This window comes from Danio rerio, chromosome 10 (assembly GCF_049306965.1).
Source record: "Danio rerio strain Tuebingen ecotype United States chromosome 10, GRCz12tu, whole genome shotgun sequence".
In the NCBI taxonomy this organism is placed as follows: domain Eukaryota; kingdom Metazoa; phylum Chordata; class Actinopteri; order Cypriniformes; family Danionidae; genus Danio; species Danio rerio.
In genome coordinates, this window is record NC_133185.1 from 10,878,235 (window position 1) to 10,893,935 (window position 15,701).

General features: G+C 36.0%; 1 protein-coding gene across 8 annotated transcripts in view; it reads left to right on the forward strand.

Annotated features, from left to right (window-relative positions):
- sh2d3ca (SH2 domain containing 3Ca) overlaps positions 1-15,701 on the forward strand; it is a 100,785-nt gene that overhangs the window by 58,453 nt on the left and 26,631 nt on the right. For all 8 annotated transcript variants that reach the window (XM_005155608.6, XM_005155607.6, XM_068223911.2 and 5 more), the window contains one exon: positions 11,487-11,615. In XM_005155608.6, coding sequence (XP_005155665.3) covers positions 11,487-11,615 — 129 coding nt within the window. The remainder of the gene's footprint in view (positions 1-11,486; positions 11,616-15,701) is intronic.

Sequence of the window (15,701 nt, forward strand, 5' to 3'; positions counted from 1 at the left end):
TAATCAACTGTTCCAGATTCGTGGCCAATGCGGTCTGAGCACTAACCCTGTGCTGCAGTTCCTCAAAACGCTGCAGGACAGTGACTCAGATACTCAAAATTTTGGAGATAAGAACTCTCAACTTCACACCGAGTTTATTTACAGTGACTTTCCTTTTGCTTTATCTGTGACTGGCCGAGTTCAAGGTTGTGTAGTGAATTCTTCCATCATTGTAGACTATACAAAGTAAAAACTGCTGGCTTCTAAATCCACTGTTGTACTAAATACTGAAAAATAGCAACTAGTTACTAACTAAATTCAAAAAGTAACTCAATAACTTACACTAAAAAAGAATGCCTTACAGTTAAAAGTAATTTTTTAGTTACTTTTTCAACGAACATTTGTAATGCTCCAATTAGTTCTCTCATAACGTCACTTCAGTGCTGCATGAATAATACACTGTTGATCAGCATCACAGTTTTAAGTAATTTCCATTCACAATAAAAACACAAGACAGACTTAAATAAAAAATAAAAATTTAAAAAGTAATTTATTTAAGTCAGACCAGCAGCACAAACATGAAAAAAAATCACAAGATGATAAACCAGCTGAATATATTCAAAAACAAAAAAGCAAAAACAAAAATTGCTTCAGCATCCTAAAATCTTTTGCATTTAACCCTTAAACATGTTTCTTTACAGCTTGAGTATGAAAACAATATACAGCAACAATAAACTAACACAATACCTTTATGAAATTAATAAATGAATTATATATATATATGTGTGTGTATGTATGTATGTGTGTGTGTGTATATATATATATATATATATATATATATATATATATATATATATATATATATATATATATATATATATATATATATATATATATATATATATATATTCTCGATTTGAGTCTGAAACCATGTGATCAGGCCCGTTTTCCAATCACGTGTTTGGATATGGGCATAGGTGAATTGAATAAACTAAGATAATGTGAATGTGAGAGTGTATGGGTGTTTCCCAGTACTGAATTGCAGCTGGAAGGGCATCCGCTGTGTAAAACATATGCTGGATAAGTTGCCGTTTCATTCTGCTGAAGGAAAATGAATAATAACATGAGCTACCAAAATACACATTGTAAGTTTGGATTTCATGCTGACTTTAGGGTCATCTTTCAGGGCAAAGGAGCAGATCTAAGATGAGAAGTACTCAAATCATGTGAAACTGGATGTACATTTAAACATATTTAACTATTTAAGCCTCAGAAATATTCACAACATCGGCTTGGCTTTGTTGCTAATAGAGTTGTATGAGATCCAGTACCTCATTTGACCTGCATATGTGCTTGTTAAACACCAGAGATTGTGTGTGGGTGTGTTTGAAGAGAGGCAGACAGAGACCGGGAGAGAGAATCTAAGAAACAGAAATTGCTTCAGATCTAATATGTTGGGATGTAGGCCAGCAATGACAGATATGGGGATTTGGTGGAGATTTGGGTGGTGTAAGACAGCAAGGATAGATGAAGGGATAATGCATAGACGGATTTCTGGGAGATAAGGGCATGATAGGGGCATTAAGACAGCTTAAGGTGGGATCAAGGGACAACAAAACCACATGGGCAGCAGATGGACAACATCTTAAAATCAGGACCCCTGGATGAACCGAAGGAAAAGGTCACAGGACTGTGTGTGTTTGGCTGTGTCTAAGCCGATGGACAAGACTTAAATCTCAAGCATAACAGTGTTAAAACAGATGTTTGTAATGTAATTTTAACAGTAACCCAGACATATGCATTCACCAACCCCTTCCCACTGTCCCTTAAAACTGAATGGGGGTGAAAATTTCAGCACATTTCTTTGATCATAGCTATATGCTGAGTTGCTTCTATGTGATTGGCTGACTAAATATTTGCATAATACCTTATTTAGTGGATGTTAAGTCAAAAGCCACAGACATTGCACCTCAGTATTTCTTTTGCCCCCTTGAAGATGAAGGCCGGGTACCACCACCATGGTACTGTACCACCAAGAATGTGTGTTACATATCTTACTACATCCTTGCGATTTCATGACTAAGCATTCACATCTACTTTCGTGCCTTTGTTTATTTCATGGTCAGAATCATATTCGGCATCAGAGTGGCAGGAGATTTTAACACCAGCTGTCCTGTTATCTCTCAAAGCACTGGGTCATTGCTCAGCAGGGCCGACTGGATTAGCTCTACCCCAGAGAGCAGACTCAATGGCAGGCGCTGACCTGTGAATCTTTATCTGCCATATCTGTGGTTCGTGTCAGCCTAATGGTTTTTTTTTTTTTTTTTTGCGTCTATGGTTTTCCTTTCACCCAGAGGGGCAGCTGCACTCAATCAAACGTGATCTGAGTGATTGGAAAGCTTGTTGTGATTGGTGGAAATGGAATTAGGTAGGTGGGGGTCTGCTTAAACACAATGCTGTGATTGGTGGTTGAAGGGACTGGGTGCTGAGTGAAATTGGGCAATGAATCATGCTTGGATATTATTCACGACAAGCCATGGGGGTCTGGAGATAAACACCTCTGAATGGGTTGGTGTTTGTGGATGAATTTACCCAGAGATGTGTCTCACTGGATTCTAATCACACACCAAATTTACAAACCAGCTAAAAATTGTTCAGTTTTACTAAAAAATAAATAAAATAAAAAGACTAATTTTGCTCTGATATCAACATGCTACAAACAAAATAATTTATGGACCACTGGGGTGTTATTTAAATGCATTATATTGTCTCTACAAAGTGGCCATCACAGACCTTCCATAGTGGACAGCATATTTAATTTAACTGAGAAATATTGCTAGGAGAGTTAGAAGTACAGTTTGTTCAATGCAAGGTTTTATGTCAGAGGTATTCAATTAAAGTTTTAGAATGTCTAGCCGCTGCATTACTATTAAATTAAACGAGCAGAGTGTACTATTGTATATTTCCAAGTTGCTACTTGGCAGCAATAGTATTTGGTCAATTTAGGATTGATCATTTTAACAAAGTAGTCTTTTTAAGAGTAGTCATTACTCTTAACTTTTTAACAAAGTAGTCATGAAAATGAGTAGGTGTTATCTTAAGCAGTAATTTCTAATAGACAGATACTTCTGGGTCCATTTTATTTATTACCAATGAATCTATTAAATCTTTTAAAATTATAAATACAAATACATGCTTATTTTAGGGATGTATTTGTTTGAAAATTGATAGCCAATTACTTTTTTTACTTAGAAGCTAATAACTGATACACAAAAGCTGATAAAAAACTTTGATGGAATTTTTTATAAACCTAATTACAAAAACAAAAGGCAAACAAATACAGTGGACAATTGATATTACTGCATTATTTCCTCAAAATCCTTTAGAGATTTCTGTCTGGCAGGTAATCTGACTGGCAGGTTAAGCAACCAATCACACTTAGGGTGTTTTCACACGCCTTATTTAGTTCCGTTGAATCACACTAGAGTTGTTTTTCTCCTTGGTGCAGTTCTTTTGGGCAGGTTTGAATGTAGCAATCGCACTCGTGCATGCACCAAAAGTAGACCAAAAAAGCATACTGAGACCACCTCTTCAAGGAGTTCTCGGTACGCTTTTTTGGTCCACTTTCTCACCTAATGTTTTCAAAGAAACGCTGGAGCAGTTTGTTTGTGGTGAGAACATGATCTGCACTAAAACAGACACAACAGCAAAAAGTACTGCACCTTTTTGGACTAATCCAGCTGCCGTAGTCCGATGCTTTGTCCCATCTTATGGGGTGTGGAGGAAACATATTTGTTGACAGCACTTTACCAACAACTTTAAATAAAGAGAGAGAGAGAGAGAGAGAGAGAGAGAGAGAGAGAGAGAGAGAGAGAGAGAGAGAGAGAGGGAAAAACATTGCCTTATGGATCGTTGGTAATATTTCCGGACCATGTCGCAGTTTAGCTAAATTAATTCACGCCTCCTTCTGAAGTGACTTGCAATGCGCCTTCGCCATTTGCATTGCATTAAAACACTGTTTCCTTAAACTGTATAGTTTGTCTAAAGTGATGTATACAAACTATATAGTATACTATGACCAGGTATATAATCAGCCAGTGCAGTCATCCCTCCGTAGTAAAAAGGGACATTTTGTGTCTGCCGGTTTGTTTACTTGCAGGATTTCCATTGGCATTCTCCTGCACATTAATTCTGACCAATCGAAAAGCAGTTCAGGAAATACATTTAATAAGATCTGGCCAATAAGTGATGTGGATTTTGTAACATGACTGTATTTTGGTTCTTTTCAACTGGTTCAGACCAAAGCAACCAGTGTGGTGTGAAAAGAACACAAAAAAGGCAGAAAAGTGCAACAATGTATCATTTGTTGCCCTTGGTCTGGATCAAATGAACCGAATCACAGATTTGAAAGCACCCTTAATTTTATGTTAGCATTATCCTTCAATGCAGCATCAATCTCTCAATAATAAAAGACCAGCATGTACAACTGGAGTTGTATTGCAAAATGTCAGTTTTCTTCTTCCCCGTCAAGGGGTTTGCCATCACAAGATCATTGACTATATTTAGATTTGTCGACTTTAACAGCGAGTTGGCACTCTTACTTTCATTCAGAAACATTTCATGCATGCCTCAAAATGACAAACAAGATATTAGATGCGAGTATAAACTGCTGGAACAGTGAAGTTTTAATAGAATTCGATACCGCACGCCATATGGCAAAAAAACATCCGCATTTTGCCATGCAGGTGTTTGTGGTCCTTCACTGACTCAGTAGCTGCAGAGAATAGTGTCAAACAGTGTGTATAGACTATCCTGACACAAAATGCAGCAAAACTCCTGCACAACGTTAATAGTTTGATTAAGCAGTCTATACTACTCTTCAATAAAGCGACTAAAATTGGCATACTTCACGTGCTAATTCGATTTCTGATTAGTTCTATTATGACTTAAGTTGGATTAAGATCATCAAAAACCACTGTCTATATGGTAGGGTACTGTCTTAATCATATTAAAATTGGATTACTGGTGTCCATGTAAATGTACTCAATAGCCCCTTTCACACATACAGACCTTTCCGGAAAATTACCGGCAATTTTCCGGAAAGGTTGTAAGTGTGAACAGGTCCTTTTTGAAAATACCGGTAAATTCGTTCTGGCTATTTTCCGGAAAGAGAAGTTGTAATATTACCAGCAATTTGCCGGAATGCTGCTCTGTGTGAACGCAGAAGGAAGATTGACGGAATAAGCGCGTGCACATCTAGAACGTGCTGACGTGAGACGTCTGCTTTAGCCAATCACAACTGTCAGATGCATTTACTTCCGCGCGATTTATGAGAATAAAAGCCTTTGAATATTTTTCCAGACACATTTAGCTGCTAGATGTTAGTCAGATAACGTTTCTATGTTCCTTCTTAATGCCAACTGTATAAATAATCATCGATGAGATGCTTATGACAAGCCGTTGTTTGTTTACCTTCAAGCTTTGCGTGTGCCCGTGAGCGCCCATAGCGCCAGCACACACACACACATATCATGAACATCTCGACATGCGAAAGTGTTTCTCTATGTTTTCATTGGAGTTGTACTCAATACTGATCCATCCGAAGAGTTTGTAATGTAGTCAAATGTTTACAAACACAAGCGCAGCCGTTTAAAGGTCATTTCTGGTTAATGTTGTCAGAATTTTCCGGCATTTGGTGTGTGGATGTGTGAATGCTCTTTTCCGGAAAAATTCCGTAACGTCCTCGCCTGTGTGAACAGTGCTTTTTTGAATTTACCGGTAAAGTCGTTCCGGAAATTTTCCGGATATTTACCGGTATCACTGTGTGAAAGGGGCTAAAGTTTCCAGGCAGACTACATTTTCTGAAAATCCTGATAAAAACTTTTATGAAATATAAAACATACAAAACAATATGGTAGATCTGTGGACGTGACTTCTGACTGATCTGGACTAGTTGGTGACCTCCATAAGTGGCATCTAATATTCAGAGCTCTTGTTGTCTGAAATTTTGTTCATTGGAAACAAGGAACCACCATCTATTATGTTTAATTGTGAACTGCTCTTTATTTCCCCAAAAAAGTTTACTGTCAGTTCTGTCTCTTGGCTGCTGATGCCCTGCCTTGTGCCAGGAAGCATAATTGTTTCTCACAATGCAATGCCCTCTTGCTTGCAGAGTGTGTGTATGATACATATAACGGCACTGGGCCAACTCATATAATAGGAGGTTTCCATGGCAACCAGTGCTTCAGTGCTGGGGGTGTGTGAGCAGCAAAGGTCTATCACCCCCTTTCCGTTCTTTCCGCTCTGTATCTTGAATTTCTTTCTGTCCCTGTGCCTCTGTAGAGGTTACACTGTGTGTGTGTCTGTGTTTGCGCATGTGGTCAGGTCATTTCTCCCAGCATGCGCTTCATTAGACTGCCAGAAGTGCTTTCTCTGTGGAAGAAAGAGGGCAGCGAGAAAGACATTTTAGCCCTTCGGGGGCAGCTCTAAGTGGGGCAAGGGGACTTGAAAGAGCCCAGGTGTCTCTCTGGAGTCTTCAGACATCACTGCTCGGAAAGTAGAAAGCAGCTCGATCTCCGTCAACCTCTCTTCAGGTCTTTTAATGAGCGAATCTCTGAAGAAATGACAATACCTGCTTTCTAAAACTTCTTCAGAACTTCTGTCTTCTTTCACTTTTCTTTTAGGTGTTTTTTTTTTTTTTGCTCTTGTGTCTCTCATCTTATTTCTCATTTCTGCATGTCATCTCATCTGTCTTTTTGTTCTTGTCTACCAGGTGCATTTCCTCTCATGCAGTGTCATTTTATCTCTTACTTTCATTGCTTATATAACTGCATTTTTCTAGTCTCACCTTAACTATTCTCATCGCTCCTTGAGTTATGTTGCATTTTACTTTGTCTCATGTTTTTCTCATCATATCTCTATTCTTTTTCTGATGGAGTCTAGCCCAGACTCACCGTCATGAACTTTCTTTACTTGCTGTCATCTCATTGTCTCTTCCAACATGTTTTTTTTGCTCGCTCTCATTTTATCTAATCTTTTCGTATTTCATCTCATCCCATTTTTTGCATCTCGTCATGCTTTGTTTTGACTTCTTGAGTTATCTCACCTCCTTTTGCATTGTCTTTTCTTATTTAGTCTCTTCTCGTTCTCATCTCTTGCTTTCTTGGCTCAGTACACCTCTTTTTTATTAATATTACCTAGCCCTGTTTTAATTTGTTCTCATCTCATCTTACCTCATTTTGTCTTATATTTACTTTTCTTGTCTCTTTTTCCTCGCAGCATCTAGTTTTTCCATCTTGTCTTGTTCATCTCTTCTCATTTCATTTCATCTCATCTTTTCTTAGCATCTCTCATTTTGTCTCAATGCAATTTCAGCATCTTTTTTGGCTTTTATTATCTCACCTCATTTTGTCTAATCTTTTCTGTTCTTGTCTCTTTTTTCTCAGACCATCTAGTTTTCCATCTTTTCACAGTTTCTCTCTTCTGTCTCAGTGAATCTAATTTTGGCATAACTTCTTGCTTCGTCTTGTCTCCTCTCACCTTACTTTATCTCATCTTATTTTTTATCTCACCTTTCCTTTAAATTGTCATTTCTCATCAGTTTATCCTGTTTTATGCATCTTAGCGTATTGGCTTCTCTTGACTTATCTCACCTCATTTTGCATTGTCTTTTCTCATCTAGTCTCTACTCGTTTTCATCTTTTCTTTTCATCTCATCTCATTTTATCATCTTAGCATCTCTCTTTTTGTTTCAATGTAAATTTGGCATATTTTCTTACTTCATACCATTTCATCTCACCTCACTTTGTCTCAATTTTTTTTATTGTCTCTTTTTTTCTCAGACTATCTAGTTTTTCTTTTTTTCATCGCTTGTCCTGCTCATCTCATCTAATTTCATCTCATATTCTCTTAGATTCTCTCATTTTATCTCAATGTATTTTCGTCATCTTTTCTTGCTTTATCTTGTCTCAACTCACCTCACTTTGTCTCATCTTTTCTGTTCTTGTCTCTTTTCTCTTAGACCATCTAGTTTTTCCATCTTTCATCCCTTGTCTTGCTCACCTCATCTCATCTTTTTTTTAGCATCTCGCATTTTGTCTCAATGCAATTTCGGCATCTTTTCTTGCTTTGTCTCATCTCATCTTACCAAACTTTGTCTCAAATTTTCTTGTCTCGTTTTTTTCTCAGACCATCAGTTTTTCCATCTTTTCATCCCTTGTCTTACTCATCTCACCTCACTTCATCTCGTTGTTTCTTAGATTCTCTTTTTCTGTCTCAATGAATCCAATTTTGGCATAATTTCTTGCCTCGTATTGTCTCCTCTCATCCTTTTTCTTTTCTTGCATTTCATTTTATCTTGTCATTTCTCATCCATCACCTCATTTTATCACATTCTCAGTTCATTATATTGTTTAACTTGGATTTTTTGTCTTGCTCGTGTCTTCTCACCTATTTCTACTACCTATCTCTTCTATTTTTGCCTCATTTCTTTTGAAACTTTACCTTGTCCTCACTTCCTCTCATGTCTTTATATCTCACTTCATCTCTTCTGTCCATGTCTAATTTTTCTTTAAATTAACCTCGTCTTTTTGCCTCATTTTGTGCTCACCTCCCCTCGTCTTCTCTCATCACATCTCATCTCTTCTTATTGTATCTTGTCTTGCTCATCTCGCTTTCCTCTTGCCTTGTCCCATCCCACCTGGGCAAAAATCCCCATAAACAACTCAACTCCTTCCTCAAATAAACACTATAATAAACTTTTTTGTGAAATTGGAAAAGGGTCATCAGTCTCCTGTGAAAGGCACCTCTCATAAGTCAATATGAACTCCGTATATCAGCCTGGCTCTGTTATCACTCACACACTGGAGTTTCCCCTGCGGTCCTAAATCGAGAATATATGAGACCAGAATATCATGCCTTGTGGCCATCATGAGGCAGTGAAAGACAATTACAGACACCTATATGAGATTCCGGAGAGGTCTTGGTTAGACCCAGGTGGTGGACTCGACCCCTGGAGGCAGAGACAAAAGCAATAACTCCCTACACTTGACCTTGCCTCACTATCTTTATACACTTTACACACACACACACACACTTGCGCACACAACCAGATAAATGACTGCTGAAATCTAGCATCTTTTCCTGCATCCCATGTGTAAGAGACGGTCGAAGAGAGAAAGGAAGCAGATGTTTAATCAGTTTACTTCAGAACCACAGAGGAAGAGACCATTAGCATGACCCAGGACTGCAGAATTGATTCTGCATCTCCTATATTCACTGACTGAATATGGCAAGCTGTTTTAATATTCAGTCTATAAAACTTGAAATCTTTTTAGTACTTAATTTAACAATACTGGTATATTTTCTATTAAATCCTTGTATGCACACATTAACTGCTGGTGCTGATTTCATTAGCAAAATTACTTACTTTTTGGTACTGAGAAGTTTTCAAAAGATAATAGTAGGCTACTTACAAATTAGATACTAGCTCTACTTCATTAAATACCAATGTACATTCATTAGAATGCCTATTTAATATATGCATGTAGTTATTCAATCAAATCAAATTTAGGACTTTTAAGACCTTTTAAGACCACAAAGAATAAAAATTTCAGACTTATATAGGGCTAGTCGCTAATGATTTTAATGGCCTAGCAAAAAAAAATTAATCAATCATTTCTTAGCCACAAATTTTAAACAATGTGTCAAAACAAGCAGACCTTATTTAAATACATACTTTTTTGTTCAACATAACTTCAAAAAGACTCTTTAAAAACTAAAGGTTTACACAACAGACTACAGTTAAAATATTGGTTAAGTAAAACCATAATATTAGTGAGTATTTTTGCTAAAAGTTTTATTGAGATGTGTTGTTGGTGATTAAATGTGTGTTGGGTCGATTGGGTAGCTTTACATAAACAAAGGAAAATTAAGACCCGTTTAAAATGGTTTAAGACAATATTTCAGTGAATTTAAGACTTTTTAAAGCAGAGAATTGTGATTTTTGAAATTTAAGACATTTATTTAATTTTTAAGACCTTGCGGACACCCTGTAATTTTAAAACATTCCTAACACTTGACTTATATGAGGACCTGACATCCAGATATGAACTTTTCAGTACATTTTCCCATTATGACTAGTGAATATTTTTTTCTAGCATTTATTTTTAAATACCAATACTAAATCAGAATGGGCGATGCAGTGGTGCAGTAGGTACAATCTGAACTGGTGCAGTTCAATCCGCTGTGGCGACCCCGGATTAATAAAGGGACTAAGCCGAAAAGAAAATGAATGAATGAATGAATGATTAAATCAAAATACTCTAGTGCTTGTTATTAGATAACCATAGATTTTAATTTTCATTTTAGTATATGTCTTCTAAATGATACTAATATTTAATCACAAGATTTTATTTCTATATTAGTGTTTATTATTAGTGTACTATCCTGTTTTAGTGTTTATTATTTATTAGAATTTCTGAATGATGTTTATTTATCATTTATCTATGATACTACTTGTTTATACTAGTACTTACTTATTAGTATAAAGAACTTCTTCAATAACTATTTCTATTTACTATAATAATATTAAGATTTTTTACTGAACTAAACAAAGAACTTTTTGACTATAATAATAATATGAGTAAAAAAGCAGTTCTGACTTAATGCGGTATAGGTGAATTGGATTAAGTAAACTGGTCATAGTGTATGAATGTGTGAATGAGAGTGTATGGGTGTTTCCCAGTACTGGGTTGCAGCTGAAAGGGCATCTGCTGCGTAAAACATAGTAGTTGGCAGTTCATTTCGCTGTGGCAACCCCTGTTAAAATGCGGTTTACACCAAAGGAAAATGAATGAATGAATGAATGATTTACCTGAATAAGACCTAGTGTCCAATGAATAAGTATCTTTTAAAACATAGTACTATCTAAAAAATAACCACTATACCAAATGTATAAGTACCAGTACTTAATAGAAAAGATTTGTTTATCTTAAAAAGTATTAGTAGCATCTAGTAGGATGGAAATAGATCTTAATATATTTTATTGATTAAATGCTAAAACAGCTTGCCACACTTTGAATCCTAAGCTTTGTCTGTTGGCTTTTTTATCGACCAGTACAATGACTCGTGTGTTTGGATTAGTTTTCCTGTGTCAGACGGTCAAGACCTTTGGCTTGAACTGTCACACTCATAGACTAAGCTTTATTTCTACTGGACACAGAGCGCTGTTGTCCAAACAGACACAGTTAAGACATTATTATCCTTTGGGCGAGACAGTGTGTATTTGTATGCTTCCATTTGTTTAGCAACTGGGTTAGATGTTACATAAATTATTTAAAGAAATGACTATTTAATCCCTTATATGGATTGCCAAGTCAGTTTGATAAGTGAGACAATAAACCTTACAATTTTCTGCTCAAGAATGTTTTTTTTTTTCCTCAATTGCTGTATCACATGCGTGTTCATGAAATAGTGACTTATGTGTTGTTGTTTTCTGTGTTTTGCAGTTCTCCAAGGAGAAGTACCTGCTGGAGTCTCCTCCAGAGAAACTCAGGAAGGAGCTGGAGGAGGAACTCAAACTCAGCAGCAGTGACATGAGGAGCCACGGCTGGTACCATGGCCATATTCCACGAGAGGTGCGTTTTACAATGTTTGCAGACTTATACACAGCTAGAGCTATTTTTTTCACCTTTAGGACAGTGGAGATTTACAGATAAGGCAGTGTGGAGAGCAGAGAGAGGGGAGATTTGCACCTCAGTGCTGCATGTGTTGACACTATTGGAGCCAACCACAGCCAAAATTTTAACCTAACAGCAATGCCTGCACTTAAAAAATGACTGCTTGTTCAAACTCCTTATTTAAAATGAACTTAAACAACACATTTTTTTTGGAAAAGAATTATTGGAAGAATAACTTACACATCATTAAAAACAGATTTAAGTTTGACAATCGAAAGTATATGTTTTTTTGAAGCCTTCGGTCAACATTATTTGAACTTATTTTTAAAACAGTAGTGTTAATATACAAACTAGTGCAAAAAAAAACTAATCCGTAGAGAAAATTCCACCAATCAGAGAGTTGTCACAAGTTAATTCCATGAAATAAGCTCCGCCAACTCCTATGAAATACTGTGAATAAATAGTCAATATACCTACACTTTCAAAACACTTCTACATTAAGCAGGTACAAGCAACCACTTTAAGCAAATGATTTTCTAATAGTCTTTTTAATTTAGTTTCATTTATTTGCAATGATTGTACCAGGAAAAAATCACATTGAGACTACATAAGCTATTAGAAGTTCACAGCTGAGTATTTTTTTCTTTTTGCCCAGTTTTTAATTACTTATTGGTTTAAATCGAAGTTTGTAATGTTGTGTTTCATCTTATATTCTGGCCTAGCATTAAATATTCAGACCGACACCCCAGTGGGCACCTTGAGATGTCAAAACAACATCAAATCGTAATCAAGTAGGAGGTCAAAAAAACGTAAAAAAAACATTTGATGTCAAAACCTTGACATCCATGTGACATACAAACCTTAATACCTATTTGATCACCAAAATAAAGACACAAAAGTATCATAATATAAGAATAGTTGTATTAATCTGAAAGCTTAATAAATTACAGGTCAGTCCTATGACTGTTATTTTAAGAGTTCACACTCAGCTGAGGATTGATTATAAAGCTTGTTTGGCATGCTGTCTCGGAAGAGAGCCCTGAGCTCATAAGATCCTCGAGCCCTGGGCTTTTGCAAGGTGATGGGAGAGTTTGAGCTCACTCCACTTTCAAACAATCTCTGGTGTGGTTCGACTGAAATATAAACACAACTCAAACCAAAGACATCAAAATGAACCACGCCATAGTCATGATGTTGCACATTACAGTTCAATACAGACACAAGAAACGCATCTCTTTGCAGCAGATATGTGTGAAGGAGGAATTCCTGTCACACTTTGGACCACTTTTACACATCTCATAAGCTCTTCACAAGTTCACAACTGATAAAAATACCACATGAACGCATACAAGATGTATGAACACATCCTAAATATACACTTCTTCACCAAGAAGAAGAGCTTCAAACAAGACTCTGAATATCTTTAAAAGACTTAAAAGCACTAACCTGGCAAACTGTGTAAAAATCCAGTCATTCATTTCATACTTTAAAGCAATTGTTGCATCATCCTGGTACCTTTTTTTGTCAAGCCGACCATTGAAAACTCAAGTCGAAAGTTATGTAACGCTAACCAAAATAATGTTTTCAGTCAGCTTATGTGGGTTAAATAAATCACATGTTGAGTGTAAGAACTGTAGACCATCTATGCACTGTAAAAAAAATGTTGATTTAACAGGTGTTGTATTTCATGATTCACAGGTTTTTATCCATAAAGGTTTGCATTAGGGGCCTTGATCTCTGCTGTGTGGACTTTTGATTATGAGAATTTAACACTGCAGCTTAAGTGACTTTTTGACAGTTATTGACAACTATTATAGCAGCTTGTAATGGAGAGGGGCACAAAGTAACACTTTTGGGTTTGGCCAAATAATGAAGTAATGAGGTTAAACAAACCCTATTTTTTTACCAACAACACACAAAGGCTCCTAAAAATGAGCACTGAAATTATGATCGCCAGAACTATCGTTTCTGTGCAGTATTGCCAAAAGTGCCAGGAGTGAAAATGTTACTATTTACCCCACCTTCGAGGCAAGATGTAACAGACAGAGAGTTAGATAACACATGCTTAAACAAACAAATTTCATAAAACTAATTTAAATCCAGTTTACTTTAAATAGTAGCTATATTTCCTTAGTAATTGGCTCACTTTCATTTAATTCTGCATATTTTTTTGCATTATTAACGATAAAATTATTTTTTTTTTTCTATTAAAACATTTTAATATAAAAAGTTCTCAACATTATACTCAAAATTCCCAAAAAAATTTGTTGCTTTAGTTGGTGTCCAACAGTGTGTGGCTTAAATTTAGTACCATGTTACAACTAACCCCGTTTTGTCCTGTTTTCCTCAAAACTGGCAAGCAGTCATCTATTAGCCTAGAAGACGGCAATCACAACAATATAAGATTTCACTTACTGTTCATACTTTCACAGATTCTTTTAAAATAAAAAAATATAAACCATAATAAAAAATACTTTTATGCTGCAAAAAGTGTTTTCCAAATTTTGTCAAACGTTTTTAATGATTGGCAGGAGGATGTCTGCTGACACTGTGGTGAAAACCTCGGAAGCATGCCATGGTTAACCCTGAGCAAATACTTTAAACTTCGTGTTACATTTAACCTGCTTACTTTGTGCCCCGCACTACCATAACAACACATTTCAGGAGAATTATATAGAGAGAATTAAGTCAAAAACAAAAACAGTACGGCAGTTTATTACCAAGTTTTCGTATTGTAACGTACAACGCCAAATCAGATATTGTGGAGCTGTGCATCGATGGATTTGCTTTTCAGTGTTTGGACTTTCGGCAGTGAAAATTAAACCACACTGAACTGAACTAAACTACAACTCTGAAAACTGGACTGACAGTTTCAATTTCAATTTACAACAACTTCTAGCTGCTTTGACACAATGTAAATTGTAAAAGCGCTATAGAAATAAAGATGGATTTAATTGAATTATATAACTTCAAACTAATAAAAATGTCAATAAAATGACTTTTCAAACTTTTCAGCATTAAAAGTTGAAGGATAGATCAAGGTTCAAAATCCAAAACCATTAATAAATGAGAAAAACTAAGTTGAAAAATGTGAAAAACTGTTAATAAACAAATATTTTTACAGTTTTACATTATCAGCCTTCCCAAAATCCTAATCTATTACTCAAATAAACTGAAGGAAAAGACTAGTTTTCACCCCTTGGTAGCTTACAGAAAAGTTACAGTTGTCTTTTCATGTTAAACTATAATAATAAGAATATATTTTAACTTCATAATGATTACACACTTCATTTTTTTGAGGACAATGGACGTCAAAGAGAAGTCCATACACCGATATATAAACCAAACTAATGAGTAGGTGAAGGAAAAACTTTGTTAGCCATTTTAGATGTAGTTTCTTTATGTATTTGTTTTGTAAATGTGCTTGTTTTCGTGTGCATTTATTTGGGTTTCTCTGTAAGTGTGTGTGTGTTTTGCACCATAGAGCCGTCAAACTGCAGCCCACGCCGTCTCTACTCTGAGATCCGCCATCTGCGCATTAGCATAATGTATTCCTGCTGGAGCTGCAGAAAAGACAAACTCCAGCCCTCTCTATTATAAACTATAGCCAGTCACCATGGCGATACGCCCCCATGCTGCACTTCTGACCTCACCCAGTGTACTGTAGCTCCATCTGCTGGAGCACAGGCATAAAGCACGTCCAGTGTTTTTTTTAAAAATGCACGTGGGTAAAATACAAAGATATGTTTTTTCAGTTGAAACACACTTAACTAATAATATACTTTACAGTTTAAGAATATGTTAGATTAGAATATTGTAAATAGACTAAAGTAAAAATCGGATCAGTCATAACACCGCACAGCAAAACTGCTTTAAAATCCTGGTGTTACTCTGTTTTAGAGTAAAGTGTTGTTTAACATTGATAGTGTAGACAGTATCCTCTGACTGGTGTAACTATTGAAAGCCTGAGCTCATTAACACTGGTAGTATGACATACAGTTGAAGTCAGAATTATTAGCCCCCCTTTGTTTTTTAAATATTTCC